General features: G+C 37.1%; 1 protein-coding gene across 1 annotated transcript; it reads left to right on the top strand.

The window, feature by feature from the left end:
- The first annotated feature begins 697 nt into the window (after window positions 1–697).
- Window positions 698–19,297, top strand: LOC105446525. Its single transcript, XM_030976700.1, has 13 exons — window positions 698–1,074; window positions 1,627–1,850; window positions 2,334–2,390; window positions 2,999–3,055; window positions 3,658–3,714; window positions 4,318–4,374; window positions 4,981–5,037; window positions 5,643–5,699; window positions 6,303–6,359; window positions 6,966–7,022; window positions 8,096–8,137; window positions 8,554–8,644; window positions 16,912–19,297. Exons 1-13 carry the CDS (start codon window positions 939–941, stop codon window positions 17,994–17,996), a joined length of 2,034 nt encoding a protein of 677 aa, XP_030832560.1. The 5' UTR covers window positions 698–938; the 3' UTR covers window positions 17,997–19,297.
- The last annotated feature ends 4,837 nt before the right edge of the window (window positions 19,298–24,134 follow it).

Genomic DNA, 24,134 nt, shown 5'->3' on the forward strand with positions numbered 1-24,134 from the left:
ATCTAATCAGATCGTCTTCCTATGGTGATAAATACTATTCCCGAGTCTTAAGTTTAAATCTTAAATGGTTCTTGAGATATTGTGATAACGGTCAAACGGGACGGACGGACGGACGTACGGACGGACGGACGGACGTACGGACGGACGTACGGACGTACGGACGGACAACCCGAAAACATGATGCCTCCGGCACCACCTTCGGTGGCGGAGGCATAAAAAGGATGTAAACATGCAATGGAGGAGCATGGGAAAGGGAGATGACAGAGATATATATATATATATATACATCATAATGTATATATAATTTCTTTTGTATGTCACTGTTTTACAAAGAAATAAAAATTTATATACTTTTTGGTATTTTCTGAAAATATTTATGACAAATTTCAAATTATACAAGTAAAGAAGTAAAAATGGAAAGTGCCTTAAAACATTTTATGGAAAATTAATGAGCCATGTATTGGTACACAAACATACAGAATGCTGATCTTGATGAATGGCGACCAAATGTTATTGACCTTATACATTGTATTTGAAACTTCTGTGTCAAAAGATGCGTGAGACTACAACGCAAAAAACGTACACATAATTATGTGACGTTATATGTGGCGGCAATGAGGCTGCTTACAATTTGATTGCTAGGGAGGATGGGGGTGGTCAACTGCAAAAGACGAGACAAATTATTAATATTTCTTTTTACATTAATTTCATTCATTATATTCCATTGATCAGTGTCTGTTTAGACACAAAGATATATTCGAATTGTGTTTTTTAAGCACTTTCTATTACACACAATTTCTTGTTAATTTCAGATTACACATGCCCAGGCAGACGACGAAGACGATTTCGACGCCAATGTACTGAATTGTATCGAGGCACTGCAATCGGCAGGGGGGCTCGACGAAGAGGTCGAGCGTCTCTTTGCACCAACTAGGAGGATGAGGACGCCCAGGAATGCCAGGCGCGGTCCTCATCCTGCTCCGACTTTTAGGATGCAATTCGTTGCCCTGTCAAATAGGAGAGTGACATTTCCTGACAGGGCAACGATTGCATCCTTAAATGCGCGTGGCTTGGGTAACTAGTACATCCAATTGTTTCTCCACACAGTGACTAATAACCTGTTTTATTATAGTATTCCATCTCTACAGAGAAATTCATATTTTTCTTGATCAAAGAGGTATTAACTCTTCAGCTTTCACCTCATGTATTTCTTTCATCGCATATCATGAATGATAAATGGAAGTCTTTAACCGGTTGACGCTAATTGTTAATTACATATTAACCCTTCTTGTGGTTGTTAGACTAACAAAAGACGTAATAATCGTTATTGAAGTCTAAGAGGTAGGAGCTAGGATAAGGCTGGTACATGCCATCCTCCCCTTCTCTTCTAAAATATTGGATGGGAATAATGATGCTTCCTCATCATATATAGTGATAAGTGAAACACTTATGAGATATTTGACATGCAACATAATAGTAAGCAAATTCAAATTGTCTGAATGGAACATTTTCAATAATACACCTCCCCCCCCCCCCCCTCCCTGAAAAAACACTGATACTCTTTTTACAACCGACGCAATCTTAAATAGTAATGTTATTTTCTCTTGTATGTGTAATTGTATATAGGGGAGAGGAGGATAGACAGGGCAAGGCGGGACATGTCACCTGAAGAGTTCCGCAACTTAATTTCAACAACGTACCCAACTATGACACAGGAATATACGCTGGCCGTATGCAGGCATAGGCGTCTTGAGAATCTTCCTCTAAATGTTGCTGATCCAAGCAGCATTTATGGACATCTTGGAAGAAGGTTCTCAGGACGCCTAATTATAATTCCTGATACTGAAATAGTAAGTTAGCTTCAAGTATTCTTTAATTCTAAAATATTGCTGTAACTGTGGAAATTGTTTACCTTTTCATCGGATTTCCATATGGTTGCCATTCTGATTTTGTTAGCAGCTTTTGGCTGAAGATTTACCCAAATTATGATTTTGTTAATGTCCAGTATTTTCCAGGTTTTCGTCAAATATCTTGAATTACATGTTCTATTCTTAGTATATACCATTGAGCAACCCTGCAGTTAAACATCCTGGTTATCGAATTCTGGCTTAAAAAGAACGTTGTTTAGTAAAATGACCAGTATGGACTAAACATAAGCATGGAAAGACAGACGTACATGCTCATTTATTAAAAAGTTATGCATTCCATTGAAATTTGGAAACGCAACATTTTGGCAATCCGCACTGTAAAGGTCATTATAATTTCACTATCACTGCAAAAGAAAGAAACCGAATTTAAAGCCTGATTATATTTTGTTCAAATCTTGATTGCAGGGACCCGCTCAGGCCAATGATGATGGTGTGCTGCATTTACCACAAGTTGACGCACGTGTGAGTTGCAAAATTATATATATTCGATAGCAGAATGCATCATCATGGGTATTTGCCTGAATATCTTCCATAATTATTGAAAATAGACACCCGTTTCGATTTAAAGGGAGTAGTCCTCATTCACACATTCTCCCCAAGTTTGATGAAATTCCTTGTGTAGAAACCGCGGGGGTAGAAACAATTTGGCATAAACATAACCCCGTTCAAATTCGAGAGTAAACTGACAAGTATTTTGGACATTAAAGATCGAGACTGACAATTCATATATCTTCTTTGTAATTGGGCGTGGTCGAAACGGTGTATGAAAACAACGAAAATCAAATCGATGTATCAATCCTTCATTTCCAAACTACTGGTTTGGTAGCTGAACATTTCGATACCAAAGAGCCTCTATCGATGAGATTTCCTGGGAATTGGGTAGGGTGTGCAAAAAAGGCCCGGAAATAAGAGCTACATCTGAAGAGTCTTTTTTTTTTTAAGGGTTACGCCTGAATTAATTATGCATTTTAATATGATTAACAGACAGAAAGACTGTTGGAATTACAATCACGAAAAGAGAGACAACGAATTTAAAGCCTGATTATATTTTGTTCAAATCTTGATTGCAGGGACCCGCTCAGGCCAATGATGATGGTGTGCTGCATTTACCACAAGTTGACGCACGTGTGAGTTGCAAAATTATACATATTCGATAGCAGAATGCATCATCATGGGTATTTGCCTGAATGTCTTCCATAATTATTGAAAATAGACACCCGTTTCGATTTAAAGGGAGTAGTCCTTATTCACACAATCTCCCCAAGTTTGATGAAATTCCTTGTATAGAAACCGCGGGGGTAGAAACAATTTGGCATAAACATAACCCCGTTCAAATTCGAGAGTAAACTGACAAGTATTTTGGACATTAAAGATCGAGACAATTCATATATCTTCTTTGTAATTGGGCGTGGTCGAAACGGTATATGAAAACAACGAAAATCAAATCGATGTATCCATCCTTCATTTCCAAACTACTGGTTTGGTAGCTGAACATTTCGATACCAAAGAGCCTCTATCGATGAGATTTCCTGGAAATTGGGTAGGGTGTGCCAAAAAGGCCCGGAAATAAGAGCTACATCTGAAAAGTCTTTTTTTTTAAGGGTTACGCCTGAATTAATTATGCATTTTAATATGATTAACAGACAGAAAGACTGTTGGAATTACAATCACGAAAAGAGAGACAACGAATTTAAAGCCTGATTATATTTTGTTCAAATCTTGATTGCAGGGACCCGCTCAGGCCAATGATGATGGTGTGCTGCATTTACCACAAGTTGACGCACGTGTGAGTTGCAAAATTATATATATTCGATAGCAGAATGCATCATCATGGGTATTTGCCTGAATGTCTTCCATAATTATTGAAAATAGACACCCGTTTCGATTTAAAGGGAGTAGTCCTCATTCACACAATCTCCCCAAGTTTGATGAAATTCCTTGTATAGAAACCGCGGGGGTAGAAACAATTTGGCATAAACATAACCCCGTTCAAATTCGAGAGTAAACTGACAAGTATTTTGGACATTAAAGATCGAGACAATTCATATATCTTTTTTGTAATTGGGCGTGGTCGAAACGGTATATGAAAACAACGAAAATCAAATCGATATATCCATCCTTCATTTCCAAACTACTGGTTTGGTAGCTGAACATTTCGATACCAAAGAGCCTCTATCGATGAGATTTCCAAAAAATTGGGTTAGGATGTGCCAAAAAGGCCCGGAAATAAGAGCTACATCTGAAAAGTCTTTTTTTTTTAGGGTTACGCCTGAATTAATTATGCATTTGAATATGATTAACAGACAGAAAGACTGTTGGAATTTCAATCACGAAAAGAGAGACAACGAATTTAAAGCCTGATTATATTTTGTTCAAATCTTGATTGCAGGGACCCGCTCAGGCCAATGATGATGGTGTGCTGCATTTACCACAAGTTGACGCACGTGTGAGTAGCAAAATTATATATATTCGATATAGCAGAATGCATCATCATGGGTATTTGCCTGAATGTCTTCCATAATTATTGAAAAAACACCCGTTTCGATTTAAAGGGAGTAGTCCTCATTCACACAATCTCCCCAAGTTTGATGAAATTCCTTGTGTAGAAACCGCGGGGGTAGAAACAATTTGGCATAAACATAACCCCGTTCAAATTCGAGAGTAAACTGACAAGTATTTTGGACATTAAAGATCGAGACAATTCATATATCTTCTTTGTAATTGGGCGTGGTCGAAACGGTGTATGAAAACAACGAAAATCAAATCGATATATCCATCCTTCATTTCCAAACTACTGGTTTGGTAGCTGAATATTTCGATACCAAAGAGCCTATATCGATGAGATTTCCTGGAAATTGGGTAGGGTGTGCAAAAAAGGCCCGGAAATAAGAGCTACATCTGAAGAGTCTTTTTTTTTTTTTAAGGGTTACGCCTGAATTAATTATGCATTTTAACATGATTAACAGACAGAAAGACTGTTGGAATTACAATCACGAAAAGAGAGACAACGAATTTAAAGCCTGATTATATTTTGTTCAAATCTTGATTGCAGGGACCCGCTCAGGCCAATGATGATGGTGTGCTGCATTTACCACAAGTTGACGCACGTGTGAGTTGCAAAATTATACATATTCGATAGCAGAATGCATCATCATGGGTATTTGCCTGAATGTCTTCCATAATTATTGAAAATAGACACCCGTTTCGATTTAAAGGGAGTAGTCCTCATTCACACATTCTCCCCAAGTTTGATGAAATTCCTTGTGTAGAAACCGCGGGGGTAGAAACAATTTGGCATAAACATAACCCCGTTCAAATTCGAGAGTAAACTGACAAGTATTTTGGACATTAAAGATCGAGACAATTCATATATCTTCTTTGTAATTGGGCGTGGTCGAAACGGTGTATGAAAACAACGAAAATCAAATCGATGTATCCATCCTTCATTTCCAAACTACTGGTTTGGTAGCTGAACATTTCGATACCAAAGAGCCTATATCGATGAGATTTCCTGGAAATTGGGTAGGGTGTGCCAAAAAGGCCCGGAAATAAAAGCTACATCTGAAGAGTCTTTTTTTTTTTTAAGGGTTACGCCTGAATTAATTATGCATTTTAATATGATTAACAGACAGAAAGACTGTTGGAATTACAATCACGAAAAGAGAGACAACGAATTTAAAGCCTGATTATATTTTGTTCAAATCTTGATTGCAGGGACCCGCTCAGGCCAATGATGATGGTGTGCTGCATTTACCACAAGTTGACGCACGTGTGAGTTGCAAAATTATATATATTCGATAGCAGAATGCATCATCATGGGTATTTGCCTGAATGTCTTCCATAATTATTGAAAATAGACACCCGTTTCGATTTAAAGGGAGTAGTCCTCATTCACACAATCTCCCCAAGTTTGATGAAATTCCTTGTATAGAAACCGCGGGGGTAGAAACAATTTGGCATAAACATAACCCCGTTCAAATTCGAGAGTAAACTGACAAGTATTTTGGACATTAAAGATCGAGACAATTCATATATCTTTTTTGTAATTGGGCGTGGTCGAAACGGTATATGAAAACAACGAAAATCAAATCGATATATCCATCCTTCATTTCCAAACTACTGGTTTGGTAGCTGAACATTTCGATACCAAAGAGCCTCTATCGATGAGATTTCCAAAAAATTGGGTTAGGATGTGCCAAAAAGGCCCGGAAATAAGAGCTACATCTGAAAAGTCTTTTTTTTTAAGGGTTACGCCTGAATTAATTATGCATTTGAATATGATTAACAGACAGAAAGACTGTTGGAATTACAATCACGAAAAGAGAGACAACGAATTTAAAGCCTGATTATATTTTGTTCAAATCTTGATTGCAGGGACCCGCTCAGGCCAATGATGATGGTGTGCTGCATTTACCACAAGTTGACGCACGTGTGAGTAGCAAAATTATATATATTCGATATAGCAGAATGCATCATCATGGGTATTTGCCTGAATGTCTTCCATAATTATTGAAAATAGACACCCGTTTCGATTTAAAGGGAGTAGTCCTCATTCACACAATCTCCCCAAGTTTGATGAAATTCCTTGTGTAGAAACCGCGGGGTAGAAACAATTTGGCATAAACATAACCCCGTTCAAATTCGAGAGTAAACTGACAAGTATTTTGGACATTAAAGATCGAGACAATTCATATATCTTCTTTGTAATTGGGCGTGGTCGAAACGGTGTATGAAAACAACGAAAATCAAATCGATGTATCCATCCTTCATTTCCAAACTACTGGTTTGGTAGCTGAACATTTCGATACCAAAGAGCCTATATCGATGAGATTTCCTGGAAATTGGGTAGGGTGTGCAAAAAAGGCCCGGAAATAAGAGCTACATCTGAAGAGTCTTTTTTTTTTTTAAGGGTTACGCCTGAATTAATTATGCATTTTAATATGATTAACAGACAGAAAGACTGTTGGAATTACAATCACGAAAAGAGAGACAACGAATTTAAAGCCTGATTATATTTTGTTCAAATCTTGATTGCAGGGACCCGCTCAGGCCAATGATGATGGTGTGCTGCATTTACCACAAGTTGACGCACGTGTGAGTAGCAAAATTATATATATTCGATATAGCAGAATGCATCATCATGGGTATTTGCCTGAATGTCTTCCATAATTATTGAAAATAGACACCCGTTTCGATTTAAAGGGAGTAGTCCTCATTCACACAATCTCCCCAAGTTTGATGAAATTCCTTGTGTAGAAACCGCGGGGGTAGAAACTATTTATTACTTAGGATCCGATGTGGGATCCTAAACTTTAGAACACAGAATTGTCAAATGAAAAAAATCAGAGGAAAATTGCATCTTATTATCCCTTCATATCTGGACCGATTTATTTTTCAATTGTTAAAGTAGAGCTTAGGGTAATAGATTCTGAATAGTTCATTATGGTAAATGAAAAATATTGCCATTCATCTTTTTTTCTCTTGTAAGATATTAATAATAATAATAATATGAACCATTATACTGCGCCGGTATCCAGCACAATAGTGAGGCTCATGGCGCAGTAGAAAATAAGAGTAGAAACAGTCACATAAACATGTACATGAATACAATCTTTTAACATGAAATCACAGATACACTACACTTAATACTTAGCAGTATGCGACATTGAACAATTGTACATGTATGTCTTTAGTGCGGTTTTAAATACATTGACAGATTACGAATAGATTGTGGCAGTTTGTTACAAAGTAATGGACTGGCATGTGAAAAAGTTTTATATCCCCCCCCCCCCCCAAAAAAAAAAGTCGAGTTTGTGGTACAACCATTAAATATGAATATGATGATCTGAGGTGTCTAGAAGGATTTCATTGCTAATTTGAGGTAGTTAAGTTTTCTTTTGGCAGTTTAGAAGTGGAAGTAGTAAAATGACCTATACTATACTACTACTTCGATTACTACTACAAATGATAATAATAAGGAATATAAAATTCAAAAGTAGAAGTAGGCGAAGAAGAAGAAGAAGATGATGATGAAGTAAAAAAGAAAGGAAAAGAAAGAAAAAGGAGAATACCAAATAATGATATAAATTTGATTTTTTTTTTTCATGAGAAAAGTTTTACGGGACATTAATACAGTGGTGGTTATCTTAATATGGTTTGTACCACAGGATCCAATCATGTTGAACCAGGATGATGACAGTGATGTAGAGGTAGGTATGTCTTTATGTATTTTTTAAAAGAACAAACTTTTTTCCATGTTTAATGCTGTGTATAAATAAAACACTTATTTCCTGCATAAACTTAGAATAGTTCAGTTGGATTAGATGTATATTCAGAAAGTGTTAGTTTTAAGAATGCAGAAAATATCTAGTTGCTGCTTTTTAGTAACACACTTTATAATAAAAATATATTTCTGCAGTAGTCTTTAGTTTTACAATAAGCGTAACAGGCGGGTTCGTACATTTATGGATAACCATCTGGTCCTTACAGTACCCGAAACATAAATTAAATCTGATTCATTATAATAAAACTGTATTAATTCTGAAATCCTTAAACACCTTACAAATTTTCTTTGTTTTATTCATTAACGTTTGTTGTCTTCACATATTTCTGTTCTTTATACCAGGTTTCTGTTGCTGGGAGTAATATCCACCCTGAAGGTCACCATCCCCATATAAGCCTGCCATCACTTGAAACACCCGGCCAAAGAGTCACTGGTAAATAATTTATCTGAAAGGGCCTTACAAGTAGATATAAACTTTAAACAGAACAGTACAAAATTATTATTAGCATTGTGTTTGTAGTAACCCACAATTTGTGATGACGATAATGAGCAATGAGGAAGATGATGGCACTGGGCCAGGCGCGGATCCAGGATTTCTTAGCGGGGGGGGGGGGGGGGGGGGCAAATTTGAAATTATGCGAGCCAAATATTGGTACGTAATGGTGACCAGCAGTGACGTAATGCGGGGGGGAGGGGGTGGGTGCAGGGAGGGGCGAGTTTCCCCCTCCCTCCTCCGCGAAACGCGGAAGCTTTGGCGTTTCATTAAATTATTAGAGAAAGAAGAAGATTCGTTGTACCGTTCTCGAAAATAATCCACGTCTGAATTTAGTTTCCCCCCCCCCCTCCCGCGCAAAGCGTGGAAGCTTTTACGTTTCATTTAATCATTAGAGAAACAAGATGATTCGTTGTACAGTTCTCGACTCTTAATCCTTGTCTAAATTCATTTCCCCCCCCCCCCTCTCCTGCACGAAGCGCGGAAACTTTGACGTTTCATTGAATTATTAGAGAAAGAAGTCGATTCGTTGTACCGTGCTCAAAAATAATCCTCGTCTAAATTCAGTTCCCCCCCCCCTCCCGCACGAAGCGCGGAAGCTCTTACGTTTCTTTAAATCATTAGAGAAAGAAGACGATTCGTTGTACCGTTCTCGACTATTAATCCTTGTCTAACTTCACCCCCCCCCCCCTCTCCTGCGCGAAGCGCGGAAACTTTAAAGTTTCATGTCATTTTTAGAGAAAGAAGATGATTCGTTGTACCGTTCTCGAAAATAATCCCTAGGGGTTTTAGGGATTTGATCACGGTCAGATGAGCATGTTTTGATGCCTCATTATTTATTGACACTGGCAGTTAACCATTCTTTCTTTCTTCTCTGGTAATAACATACATACATTGAGCTGTAAAGGGTACATGAGCATTTGTCTACATCAATGACCCACTTCTTGTGATGGCCAAAATTAAACCGATTGAATCTTTGCGCAATACGAGTTAGCGTCAAAATATTAGATTAGCAAACTGGCAACTTCTCCTAACCAAATGTACTACTATTTAATGTTTCATAGGCCTACACAATCATATTTACGTTATGATTTCCGGTTAAATTACCCAATTGAAGATTCTAGTCGATCTAGGCTAGTTATTTATTATTTAATAGTAGACTAGTAGTGGTGCGACTGCATTTAATTTAACTGCATGGAACCGATCCTTAATGACCAGTTACACCAGTTGATAACTGGTCTGGTTATGCATTATAATTCATTGATATTACCGCATATAACATATTGCAATTTAGTATGGCCCACCAGCGCCAAAACCAAAATCAACTCTATTTATTATTGCAAAAGAAAACCCTTCATCCACTCTAAAAAATATTGTGCAAAAATATTTTGCACCCAACTTTTAACCAACAAAAATTTACCCAATCAGAAATTCACCTAATTCTCACCGTAATGTGTAGCATATTAGACATTAGCGCCGCGGCGGGAGTCGAACCGCGGACGTTGTGAGTCATAGTCCTGTGACATATCCACTAGACCACGACACGTCTATTATGAGATCATGACACAATTATGTTCCATAATTGTTGCCCGACTTGCGTTTGCCCAGTAACATCTGCCCAACTAATTTTGAACATTTAATTGGGTAACAATATATGTAGTAAAAGGATGGGAGAAAATAACCCAAATGTTGGGGGAAAAATGGCACAACTTAATTTGCCCAGTATCATTACCCAATTTTTTTTTTTTTTTAATTATGTGTTTATTAAGAAATCAAATCATAACATATACAAACTTTCGAAGGAAATACAAATGTTGTGTTACAAAAAAATAATAATAATAATAATAATAATGACAAATAAGATATTTAAAAACGATTGAGATGATCTGGGGGGAAAAAAGGCAGAGTACACGTAATGGAAATAGTTAGAATTATAACAATTACAAGTACAAATGCAAATACCTCGAGATAGGAAAGAGTGGTGAAGTGTGACGTCATCAAAAATCTATTTTTAGAATTTTTTTCAATTTTTCTTCATTTTCCGAAAGAGCATCCAAAATAATGTCCAAATGTCGAAAAACCAATTGAATATGTTAAGTATTGGCTGAGATATGACCATCTAAATAAATGTATGTCCTATAGGAACTCAGTGTTATATGCTCTGGCTCCTAATAGATTTTTATGACGTCACAGCTTCGGTATTTCGTTGGGCCCAAAATGAAGAAAAAGAGGAGTAAGATAATCCATCCACGGGTAAAATGGAAACTCCACACAGCCATCAACAGGTTGGAGGAGCAAAGTCGAGGAATGAGACAATCCGCTCTACCCCCCCCCCCCCCCACACACACACACCCCTCAACACTCTCACACTAACACTAAAACACACAACCCCCCCCCCCCCCCCCCCCCTCCCAACACACACAATCCACACGCAGCATGCGGGTAAGACAGATCGCCTCACTCCCCGACCCCGCCCACTCCAGACACCCAGTCGGCGAATTGCGCAGACAGAGCGTGGGGAAATCAACTGAAGTGATAAAAATACAACGCATTCCTGAATAGGCAATAAGGAAACACGCGTAAACTGACCCAATTCCAATCGAGGTTATCGCTCATGTTATACGGTGGCAATGTGATTTGTAAACAAATGTTATATGCACACATGTAATGTAAAAATATATGACTATGGTAATAACTAACAGCATTGTAAAAGGGGAAAAGAAAAAAAATAGGTCGGTGTAACAATAAATACTTGTATCTCTGTAAAGGGGTACAGGAATATGTACAGAAGTAGACATGGGAGTACAAAAGACAAAATATTAAATAACAAGATCACTGTATTAAGATCAAATTAAAAACAAAGCGGAAAAAGGAAAGGGGGGGGGGGAGGGTCACAGAAGGTGGAAAGGGTGCACATTCTGGAACAGGTCTGATTTTACGTATTATTTGACCCATATCCTAATTTGACTCTGAAAACATGTTATATATCGGTTGCTAGGCATATTATTACCATAGTCACGGGAAATAAGCGATGTTTATCATTAAAATATGATGAAAATGCATCATTTGACATCATACTTCCTATCAAAGTAGTCATCTGCTTGGTGATAGCAATTTCTCGTGATATATACTATTTTTCACGCCACTATGTTACCGTTGCTAAGGAGAAGATAGCCCTTAGCAACCAAATTTGCCATTTTGACTCATAACAAAGTGTCAACTTTAGAGCGCTACAACTTTTTAGTTAGAAAAGTAATAGACTTGAAATTTGTATATTTTATCAACCAGGCTACTAAACACTTTTTCAGCAAGTTTCAAGTCAGTTAGCATCATAATCAAATAAATATGGAAAAATATGTATTTTGGCGCAATTCATATTTTTGTAAAAAATGGTTTTAAAAAAAAATTTGCCATTTTTGGCTCAAAATTGGTATGCAAATCATCCCGAAACTTATTGAATGAGGTATCATTTTGTAGGAAATTTAATTGTCTTTCATATGACATCTAACACATGATAACATGAGGTGCTATTAAAAATTAATCCCCAGAATTGTACAAAGGTAATTATACATGGCAGCCATTTTGAAAAATGGCCGCCATTTTTTTCCAGTAGCATATTGCAAAGGTTGTCCACCTAGAAATTGTGCAGGGACGTCCCCCGAACACTTTAATACCCAACATCCTTTTACAACATTCCATGTCTCAAGAACCTGCTTTGCCCCCCTGGGTACTATAATATCACAAACACCAACATTGTCAACATCAAAATCCACCATCCAGTCCTCTGGAATATTCTTTATCAAAATATTAAATTTTCTTCTATCTAAAGAAGAAATACCAAAATCTAGTACCAGTTCTTCAAAAAGTTTATGCCCAGGGAAAGTAGGATTAACCAAATCTGATATTGTAAGAATATTCTTATCAAACCAAGATTCATAGTAAAAAAAGATTTGGATTTTAAACGGATTAATTTATTGTACCGTAATGGTTGACAAGCAATTAATTCTGAGAATTTATGACCATAAAATTACTTGGTGGCTTCTTCACTGTATGGATACCATGAACGCAATGAATCAGCCAACTGGACATTACCCAGAGAGTTCAAAACACACTCTGGTGCATTGCATTTCCACAAAAGGGAAACATCTTGATTAAATTTCTTCAAAAATGATAGTTCAATGTTCTTCCAAGGAGCATCAAAATTTTCATCAAGAAGGTTTTTAACCCAACTCATTTTTCACACAAGTCCAATATTTTACAAACTGAAAACCCTTACAGTATTCGACATAATTCGCTACACAGTTTACTGATCATGTTTAAGTATTTAAATAATATGCTCCCTCTTTCAATTCAAAACTGCTACACTATGAATAAAGCAATTCACTCTTACCCTACCCGTAATTCCTCTAATTTTCATGTAATTTTCATCTAGTAAACCCGAAATAACTTATTGCCCATAGATCCATAAGACACCAAGGTCCTGACCTTTGGAACTCTCTCCAAGAATCTATTAAATCATGTTGCTCTACTCATTTAAGGCCAAAGTTAAAACGATGTTATTATCAGAATATTCAAGGTAAAATTTCAGTGTCAACTCTTCAGTCTTTATCATATATGTCATCATTTCTTTCATTCGAATCATTATCATCGTCATCATCATCATCATTATCATCATCATCATCATCATCTTCATCATCACCATCATCCCCATCTGCCTTCAAAATCACCATCATCAAAATTTGTATTTTCAATTACCTATCCGTTTCTGCTTAATAAATGTGTTAATCTATTTCATGTGTTTTGTCCTGTTAGAATTCAACTGGTCTTGGTCAACTGGCCCATTTCAATTTCCAGGGTTACCAGTTGGCTTTTATTAGTTCAACTGGACCAGTTGCAACTATTTTTTTCCTTCTGGGATGATATGCACAATTTACTTTGTGAAAGTTGATATTTTTTTCTTCTCTCTTCCAAATGATAAACTTACCAATCTGCTGTTTTGTTGGTTAAAGTCTAGCCAGATCTTCGCTCCTCATTGAATCCTTGGTCGCAGCGTTTCGTCTCAGGCTCATTTCAATCGATTGTGGCTGCTCCGACAGCTTTAGCTTGTCCATCGACATCGGCAAAATTTTCTACTCTAGTCCTACTTCTAAGTTCTAGGTCAAGATCTCCCAAATATCAATTGTCGTTGTCACTGTCCCAGTTACTTCCTTCTTCTATCTTCTCAAAACTCAAATCAAGTATAATTATGTCTTCGTCCGATATTTCCATGCGATTTTGATGAGGGTAAACTACGTCGGGTATTGAATGGGTACGGTACACAATGCAATACTGTACATGAGATTTGCACACAATTAATTAACTACATCGCGCACCGTTAATTGTAAATCGGATCAGCTGTTATTATATGATAAATTATCGCATCAGATTCTGTGAGCGTGCGTATTATGAATATTTATGGCTAGCGCACGACGTGAAGGTTTCTTTTGAGCCAATCAAATGAAGCGCTAGGAGGATGGCTGTTCAATGTTTTAAAAAGTCGCGAGCGGCCTATCGTTCTCACCTTGACGTCACTGAAAATCGATGGTTTTCGGAGTCTTGAGTGGGTCGATTTTGTTTTCGTCAATTTTAATAAACTTTCATTATTTTCGTTCGAATGTACAAATGTGATATTCCTACTCAGTTTAAGTTAACGATTGCAATCATCGGATACCAAATTAAGTCAAGTTCTCAACAAGGATCAATAATCTACGCAGAGCCCTCTAAAATTTACTGTGCACATTTATATGAAGAAAGAATAGTGACTTTACGGTTGTGACGTCACAAACAAGCGGATTTTGGGATTCCATTCTCCCTTCTCTGGTCAACTCCACCGCTCTTGTTCAGAAAAAAATAAAAACATGAACAATATCTTCTTCTAATAATAATGATAATAAGAATACTAATAACCTTTTATTTTTCATTGCTTTCCTTGCTTTTTTACTTGCATACCTCTCCGCTTAGCAACGCAATTGCGGGGGTATTCGGCTAACCCACAATTGACCAGGGCCAGAAGAGTCCCGGACCATTGCGGTGTTAGCCCGCCTCCGAAAAAAGAGGTGGGCCAAGAGATGCATATAGTCCGAGACTTTACGCAGTGGCGGATCCAGGGGGGGGGGGCCGAAACGGCCGCGGCCTCCCCTATTGGCGGCGCAAAAAGAGGAAGAAAAGAAGAGAAAAAAAGAAAGGAGAAGAGGAGAAAAAAAGAAGAGAAAAAAAATAGAAGAGAAAAGATAAATAAAAAGCCCTCCCCCCCCCCCCCCCTCCCTCCAACTCCGGGGTCGGAGGGACCGAATTTGTGTTCCCTAAATTTCCGATAAAGAGTTACTTTTCACGAAACAAAGTCCGGCCCGCAATACACAAAAATCCGGCCCGTACTGACTTTACAAACCGGAGACAGAGGGGTGCTTTCAAAGAAAGGGAACATACATGTGCGAACCCTAGATAACACTGAGAGGGTGAGGGGGGGGGTGGGGAAAAGAAAAGTCGGTGAGAAAGGGGGAAAGGCAAGGAAATGGCGCTAAGTGACAGTAACGACAAATATGGGAAAACTGTAATCGGGAGATTAGGGGACATTCCAGAAGGCTCTTTGGCAAACGTTATTGAATAGGGGGGGGGGGGGGGGCGGGCCGGCCGCATAAAATCTCGAGCCGCGGATTCAAAGTTAAACGTTAAGAACAGCCCCTGCGGTCATCACTCTTTAGTGAGAAATTTGAAAAGGGCACAATATTTTGGATGTCTTTTAAATAGAAGTTATATACTCAACAGTCAAATTTTAAATTAACGGTAGGGCCGCTTGACAACTCTTATTTTGCCCTTCATTTGGATTCAGCTCGTATCGACTCGCTTGTGATTGTATTAGAACTCATGTTGGTAGTAATCATGGACAGGGGCGGCGATCCTGGGCCCGATATGGGGACAAGTCTCCCAGGAAATTTAAAAATATAGTTAGAAATAAATATAGCGGAAAGAACGTACATATCGGACTTAGGGATTTTTTAGAATGCATAATTTCAGCATTCAACATTGCAAAATCTCGTTTGGTCGCTACGCCCCGGCCCCGGCCCTCGCCCGATAACACAAAATTATGACGCTCCCGGCCGTGATTTATCCATGGTAGGTGTAATATAGAACGGTACAACGAATCGTCTTCTTTCTCCAATAATTAAATAAAATGTCAAAGCTTCCGCGCATCGCTCGGGAGGGGGGCAACTGAATTCAGACAAGGATTGGGAGTCGAGAATGGTAAAACGAATCATCTTCTTTCTCTAATAATTTCATTAAACTATGAAAGGCCAAAGCTTCCGTGCTTCGCGCGGGAGGGGGGGGGGTGAATTCAGTCAAGTAATAAGAGTCGAGAATGGTACAACAAATCGTCTTCTTTCTCTAATAATTTAATGAAACGTTAAGCTTCTGCGCTTTGCGCGGGAGGGGGTAAACTGAATTCAGAGAAGGATTAAGAGTCGAGAATGGAACAACGAATCATATTTTTATCTAATAATTTCATTAAACTATAACATGTCAAAGCTTCCGCGCTTTGCGCGGGAGGGGGAAAACTGAATTCAGAGAAGGATTAAGAGTCGAGAATGGTACAACAAAATCGTCTTCTTTCTCTAATAATTAATGAAAGGTCAAAGCTTCCGCGCTTCGGGCGTCATTGGGGGGGGGGGGAGGGGGGTTAGCGAGCTACCCGCATATGATTTTTTGACATCTTTTCTCGTTTATTTTGGTTATAAATAACACTTTCACAAAATACATATTTTGCTCAAATTGTTGCTCGCTCGCTTCGCTCACTAGCCGAATTGTGAAACCAGAAAGTTACTTTTTCGGATAAGAGGCTATAGCCCGACCCCCCCCCCCGATGAAAATGTCAAAAATTGTAATGGTATGGTGCTTCTAATATGACCTTGAAAAAAACGGTCGGCGCAATTTTCAAACCTCCGGCCCCCCCTATTGGAAAATCCTGGATCCGCGCCTGTTTACGTGGTGTAAAGAAGAGGCCTTATATTACCACCAAAAATTGGGTATGAAAAGGTTATGAGGGGGACTAGTCTAGTTTCTTAAGATTGAAACAATTCAAAGTGTTCATAATTATGTTTAAAAAAAGAATTTCGAGCTATCATGGTCAATGCAATTAATGGCATTTTATTTTTGACTTTGTATCTCAACAGATTTGGAAACAAGACTTCTTCGTATTCGTTCTATTTTATCGCTTCAATTTCAGGATGTTATGATTTCACGTGCTAATATTTTGATGAACGCGCTGGAGTGGTACAGCCAGCGCGATCTCCACCTTCACATGCTACATATTTCTTTTAATGGGGAGGCGGGGGAGGACTTTCAAGGCCTCAGCCGAGAATTTTTCACCTCATTCTGGGAGGCATGCCTGGATGCATATTTCTTCGGTAGAAGAATCCTGTACCCACGTGTGGGTCCATATGATATGAACCCACCATTTCAAACGTGGCGTCTTATTGGTATGATTTTCAGCCATGGTTTTATTGTTGTTAATTACATTCCTTTGGCAATTAATGAGGCATCGTTATATTTTCTTTTAACCGGAAGGCAGCCTGCCCCAAGAGTATTAATAAATAGTTTTTTGTCTACTTTGGCCGAGAGGGATGAGCTCACTTTAACGACAGCCATCAGCACTAACCCGTCACTTACTGAATTCCCCGAAACATTAATGACCAGGCTATCAGCTATTACATGCCACTTCGGAGCTACTTCCATTCCACGACCCAATAATATCAGATCAATTATAACATCCATAGCTAGAGATTCCCTCATCGAAGGCAACTTTTTTGCCCTACATTATATGAGAGAAGGTATGACCTCGGCACATCCTACATTATGGTCCCCTCCTCCATCAGATGAAAATGTATTTTCCCTTCTAAATTCGTATACCCCTACAGCAGAACTTATAATTTCCAGACTTCAGGTAGATTTAAGCGAAGACCCGATCCAACATGCACTGGAAACTCAAGTTGTAGATTGGTTCCATCAATTTCTTTTTACACTAACAGCACTTCAATTAGCCATTCTGTTACGTTTCATCACTTCCAGTAATATTTTAAATGGATTCATAAAAGTTACTTTTAATGGTACACAGAATGAAATCAACATGTTGCATGTGGCAACATGTGGGCGCCAAATTACCTTTTCTCGTTATATCATGAGTTTTGAATCATTGGAAACATTTTTATTAAATGTACTCAGCAATCCTCACTTGTGGAATACATTTGACACAGTTTGAATACACGATTTGGTGTGTACGATTAAAGCCCCTCTCAATTGTTGAGATCCCAAAAACGTTCATGCCAAAATATTACATGAATTGTATAATGACGAGAAAAACTGACGTCATTACACACATCTAAATAATAATAATTATGTTTGAAGACAAATATTCATGAAAGATTACACAATATGGGTATTCTGTGTACATCACCGAAAAAAATGTTGTATTCTTTCATCATTATTATGCGTCTTCAAAAACATTTGTTTTGTGTTAAATAACGTCCTCTATTCACGTCATGGTTTATGTAATATTTGGCCATTCAATTTGTAAAACGCAAATGTCTTGTTTTCAGGAAATCAAACTCGACTAAATTGAAATATGATACAAAGACGTGAAAGTACATAAGATTAATGATACAGAAGACTTTCATCGGTTGGGGATAATCATATATTGTCATGTTCAAAGACTCTACCAACCTTAAATAGTTCACATTCTGTCCTTCGCTCTTTGTTTCATCCATGCTGGGTATCCCTGTGACAGGGCGCCTTGTCAATATATTGGAATTCACTCTATAGTGCATTATTGTCCGAGGTTACTCTATAAGCTCTGAGATACAATGATTATCTCCTACCTTTTTGTGCTGAGGGGGTGATCTGATTCAAAGTTCAAATACGAATCGGTGTGGGTTGGTTTCCTCTGTGCACAGTGATGGATACTGAAAGGTCATCATTCACAAAGACCTTTGTGTCCAAGAAGTTCAGTGACCTTTGAACCTCTTCCTCAACAGAGAAATGTTTATGTTGGTCGATGCAACTGATGTAGTTATATTAGTGAATTCGTCAATATGGTCATAATCAATGATAACAAAGGTGTCGTCAACGTATCTCCACCATATCCTAGGATGGTGGGGGGCATGAGAGAAAATCTCTATTTCCAGATGTTATACATGAGACAAGTTTATCACCTCTTGAACTGAACATTTGGGGGGGGGGGTGAGGCGGAGGTCAATAAGACCAGGAATTTCGATATGTTAGTTTATAACAAAACAAACTTATGCTGATGAGCTTATATTTGATGTATTTATCTTAACTACACGTTATCTAACTATAGAAAGCTACCGAATACAGCAAGTAGAAATCAGGTATATAGACAACATATTTTATGTATTTCACCTAGATTTCAGAGTCTTTAACAAAAATCTGTGCTTTCTATGATAACAGTGACCCAAATATCACTATTATTATTATTATTATAGTTATTACTATTAGTATGAATCTTATTATTAATATCATTATTATTATCATCATTATTATCATTATCGCTATTCCTTTGATTATTAAGATCGATTATTATTTCATCTTTATTATTATTACTACTATATTATTATTGATATTGTCGTTTTTTAATAATGAGATTTATAATCGGATTGTCATTTTCATTTGACGTTGTCACGTACTTTAAGAATATTGAATAACAGAGGCATATCAAACTTTAGCAAGGGGTATCAGAATCTGATATTGTATAGCTATAAAATGTGTAATTCTAACATATAATTTATTCCATCGATACGTATTTTTATTTTGAAAAAAATTCTCGCTGTTTGAATGTCATGGCGGATGGCCTGGGGAGGGTGGGGGGGGGGGCGGGGTTGTAGCAACCCCGCCCCCGTCAACTTACACATGATTGTTTGTTCTGTTAAACATCAAATTATTTTGTTTGTATATAATGCTAGGTTTATTGGAATGTTATAAAATCATATTTGTATTTGCAGCCTTGTTACATAGTCAGTAGGGCATAAATTCGTTTTAATAATTTGAAGAAAAAATAATTATTTCCTTCAGGCTTCATCCGTACACGGAACATTCTGAGTGATCTCAACTTGTTGATGTATGTTTCATTGGTAAAAGCTGTGATGAACATTATTTGGTTGTTGTTAATGTTGTCGAAGTAATTGCACTATTGAATAATGTTGCATACTTTTGGCCATCTTTCTCTTAAAGTCTCTAAAGTGTTGGGAGCCCCAACTTAGTTAAAATTACACATGATTGTTTGTTCTGTTCAACATCAAATTGTATATAATTCTAGGTTTGTGTATAATGAGATTTATAATCGGATTGTCATTTTCATTTGACGTTGTCACGTACTTTAAGAATATTGAATAACAGAGGCATATCAAACTTTAGCAAGGGGTATCAGAATCTGATATTGTATAGCTATAAAATGTGTAATTCTAACATATAATTTATTCCATCGATACGTATTTTTATTTTGAAAAAAATTATCGCTGTTTGAATGTCATGGCGGATGGCCTGGGGAGGGTGGGGGGGGGGGGGCGGGGTTGTAGCAACCCCGCCCCCGTCAATTTACACATGATTGTTTGTTCTGTTAAACATCAAATTATTTTGTTTGTATATAATGCTAGGTTTAGTGGAATGTTATAAAATCATATTTGTATTTGCAGCCTTGTTACATAGTCAGTAGGGCATAAATTCGTTTTAATAATTTGAAGAAAAAATAATTATTTCCTTCAGGCTTCATCCGTACACGGAACATTCTGAGTGATCTCAACTTGTTGATGTATGTTTCATTGGTAAAAGCTGTGATGAACATTATTTGGTTGTTGTTAATGTTGTCGAAGTAATTGCACTATTGAATAATGTTGCATACTTTTGGCCATCTTTCTCTTAAAGTCTCTAAAGTGTTGGGAGCCCCAACTTAGTTAAAATTACACATGATTGTTTGTTCTGTTCAACATCAAATTGTATATAATTCTAGGTTTGTGTATAATGAGATTTATAATCGGATTGTCATTTTCATTTGACGTTGTCACGTACTTTAAGAATATTGAATAACAGAGGCATATCAAACTTTAGCAAGGGGTATCAGAATCTGATATTGTATAGCTATAAAATGTGTAATTCTAACATATAATTTATTCCATCGATACGTATTTTTATTTTGAAAAAAATTATCGCTGTTTGAATGTCATGGCGGATGGCCTGGGGAGGGTGGGGGGGGGCGGGGTTGTAGCAACCCCGCCCCCGTCAATTTACACATGATTGTTTGTTCTGTTAAACATCAAATTATTTTGTTTGTATATAATGCTAGGTTTAGTGGAATGTTATAAAATCATATTTGTATTTGCAGCCTTGTTACATAGTCAGTAGGGCATAAATTCGTTTTAATAATTTGAAGAAAAAATAATTATTTCCTTCAGGCTTCATCCGTACACGGAACATTCTGAGTGATCTCAACTTGTTGATGCATGTTTCATTGGTAAAAGATGTTATAATAATGAACATTATTTGGTTGTTGTTAATGTTGTCGAATTAATTGCACTATTGAATATTGTTGCATCTTTTTGCTCATCTTTCTCTTAAAGTATCTCTAAAGTGTTGGGAGCCCCCACAAATTTCAATGGCAATATTTTTCTGCATTATAAAAATGATGTGAAAATTTATCATCAAAATTGTTGGCGAATTTGGGGCTCCCAGCCTCTAGAGGGCCTTAAATGGAACGTGGTGGCAGGTCGATAGCCAACCAATGTGCTATGTTTGGTATTTATATTCAATTATAATTACAATTTTTTTTTTTTACCTGTTTAGACAACGAAATCATGTATCTTTATGTGTTGCCATCGTTGTTATGTACGATTTTTGTCAGATATTATAGTCAGAGTGCTTTAAAGAACATCTTCTCTTAACTTCAATGTTCATTACTTATTGAAACAAACGTTTTGTTTTAAACTTTTTGATACCAAATATACTTAAATTCGTCCTTGTTTTCACGAAGTGACGGTAGTGAGGAAAATCGTAACGCAAAGTGAATGCAATTTTTTTTCACTACCGTCACTTCGTGAAAACAGCGACGAATTTTAGCCAAACATAATTCTTTACTTGTCCTTTTCTTTTATATTGTCCGCTCTTTTTCAGCACATAGTCACAAGTGTTAAGTTAAGATTCAAGGGCGTATGGGGCTATTGTCTATTGCCCGAATTTAATTGATTATCAGGGGATAGTCAACGGGACAGGATAACATCATGTACATTCACACCCCCCCCCCCACCATGACAATCAGACACGTAGGCACGGGGGGGGGGGAGGGGGGCATATGCCCCCCAAAATTTCCAGGATCGGTTGAACTTTTTTTAGACCCCTTTCTTTTTGACGTCGATCGATTACATGTATGTGCCCCCCCCCCCCCCCCCAAACATCAAACTCTGGCTACGTGCTTGATGTCAATTTACCGCCCAATGACAACTGTCCCCCTTTTAAAAAGGAAATAAAAGAATAATGCTACTCAATAATAACGATAATAAATATATAAATACACGAATATGTGGTTATTACAAGGACCAGGAAACAAATACTGTACAATGGATACTAGGCCAATAGATGACAACACCGACTGAGAAGTTGAGGTTGGAAAAATACTTGTAGCTTACTATTTCGCAATTTTTAGTTTTTTAAAATAGTACATCATTAGGTCGGGCCGGGGAGGGGGTCATCGTCTCGGGGGTAATTATCACGAGGGTAGTTGTCCTAAGGGGTAAATGTCATGAGGGTAGACATCAAAGGGGGTAGTAGACCGGATACGTTAGCACTCATGGGTTTAGAATATTTAATCAAACCGTTAAATAAATACATGTAGTCCAGTTACAACATACACAATAAGATTAAACAAAATTATTTACTTGATCTCCAAGTAATTTCTGTTGTATTTTATTATACTTCTATTCTCTAAATCTAAATGAACAACCAAACATATTTGAATTACAGATCAACAATTACAATATAAAGATATAAAGTTGAGAAAGATTCATTGTTCGCCTTATGAAGATACATAATTTCTACACGATTTGCTTACGATTTGCTGACATCTTGTTTGAAATACTGTCTCATGATATCATTGACTTGAACTTTCTTTCAGTCTTAAAAATCGTACAATGTGTACACCGTGTGAATGTAAATAGTCTAATCACGCAGACACAAATGTATCATAGATAAATGATTATAAAGTTGTACGCCAATTCCACACCAATCCCTGGTTTATCGGAACACATATTAACATGATTATTATCTTGACATGGTATTGTAAGATCCCAAACAAAATAAACGACATAATAACTCGATACATATTATAAGAAAGTACGGACTCATACACTAGCAGTAAATGTCCGGTTCATTGTCAAATCGAAGGTTATCTCCTCACTGAGATGGAGTCTCTCAAAACGTTATCAAATCGAACATGGAAAGTCGTAATAATATTTCCCCAACAAGAATATGTCAAATGCTAACTAGAATCACAATAGTGGTCCATAAACGAGAAAATATTCATTAGCTCATATCTTTAAGTAAGAAAGCTAATATTTTTAAACAATGTGAAATATATATATCCTCGCGTGTACCATTCACCCATATTATTATAACGCTTCACAAATCGTTGCGAGAAAAGCTCAATGTTCTTCTCTTAAAACAATGATATCTACAAATGCGAACATCAGAACATATCCAATCATAATCAGAAAAACCGCACAAAGTTATATAACATGATAATAATGATTTACTTAGAAATAAGTATAATACAAAATATGATAAATTGCCTGTAAAACAGGAGGCGAAGAAGAGATGTGTGATGGTTAAACTCGTGACACGGACTGCGAGGAGTCAAGCGGGTTCACGAGTTCAAGGTGTTTAGAAACAAAGGAACAAAGTAATGTTGCGTTAAAAGATATTTGCATAAAGTGAGTCATGTAATCCAGCATTTTATTCAAATTCAATTTCTAATTCCAAAGATTCTTCTGTCAGTCATAAACAAAATCAATTCATAAATATGGTATGAAATAAAATTAATGTAGAATTACAAAATGTATTATATTATACATGTTCTTGATACGAATCGACAAGAAAATCGACACCTATAAGACAGTTACTCAATAACAAAAAAGAGAAAGATATGCCGAACCGTCTAAAAATGAGAGACGTACAACACAATCTTTCGGTTAACTCTTAAACCCTCCAAAACGCAAATACGATAAAATAATCATATTTCAATGGCTAGATGATGTACTTAAATACGAATTTGCAGTGCACTTCGAATTCTAAAAATGGACTGTATTATAACATCAAATATTAAAGTTAATACAAAGCTTTA

Source organism: Strongylocentrotus purpuratus, unplaced genomic scaffold (genome assembly GCF_000002235.5).
Source record: "Strongylocentrotus purpuratus isolate Spur 01 unplaced genomic scaffold, Spur_5.0 spur5_scaffold_9, whole genome shotgun sequence".
Taxonomy (NCBI): domain Eukaryota; kingdom Metazoa; phylum Echinodermata; class Echinoidea; order Camarodonta; family Strongylocentrotidae; genus Strongylocentrotus; species Strongylocentrotus purpuratus.

What these genes read in the sequence shown, in the direction of transcription:
- LOC105446525 (XM_030976700.1), top strand. Translation starts at nt 939, where the DNA reads ATGAGGACGCCCAGGAATGCCAGGCGCGGTCCTCATCCTGCTCCGACT. An exon ending in TACCACAAGTTGACGCACGT is followed by an intron (nt 3,056 to 3,657) that starts GTGAGTTGCAAA and finishes TCTTGATTGCAG; the next exon opens with GGACCCGCTCAGGCCAATGA. An exon ending in TACCACAAGTTGACGCACGT is followed by an intron (nt 6,360 to 6,965) that starts GTGAGTAGCAAA and finishes TCTTGATTGCAG; the next exon opens with GGACCCGCTCAGGCCAATGA.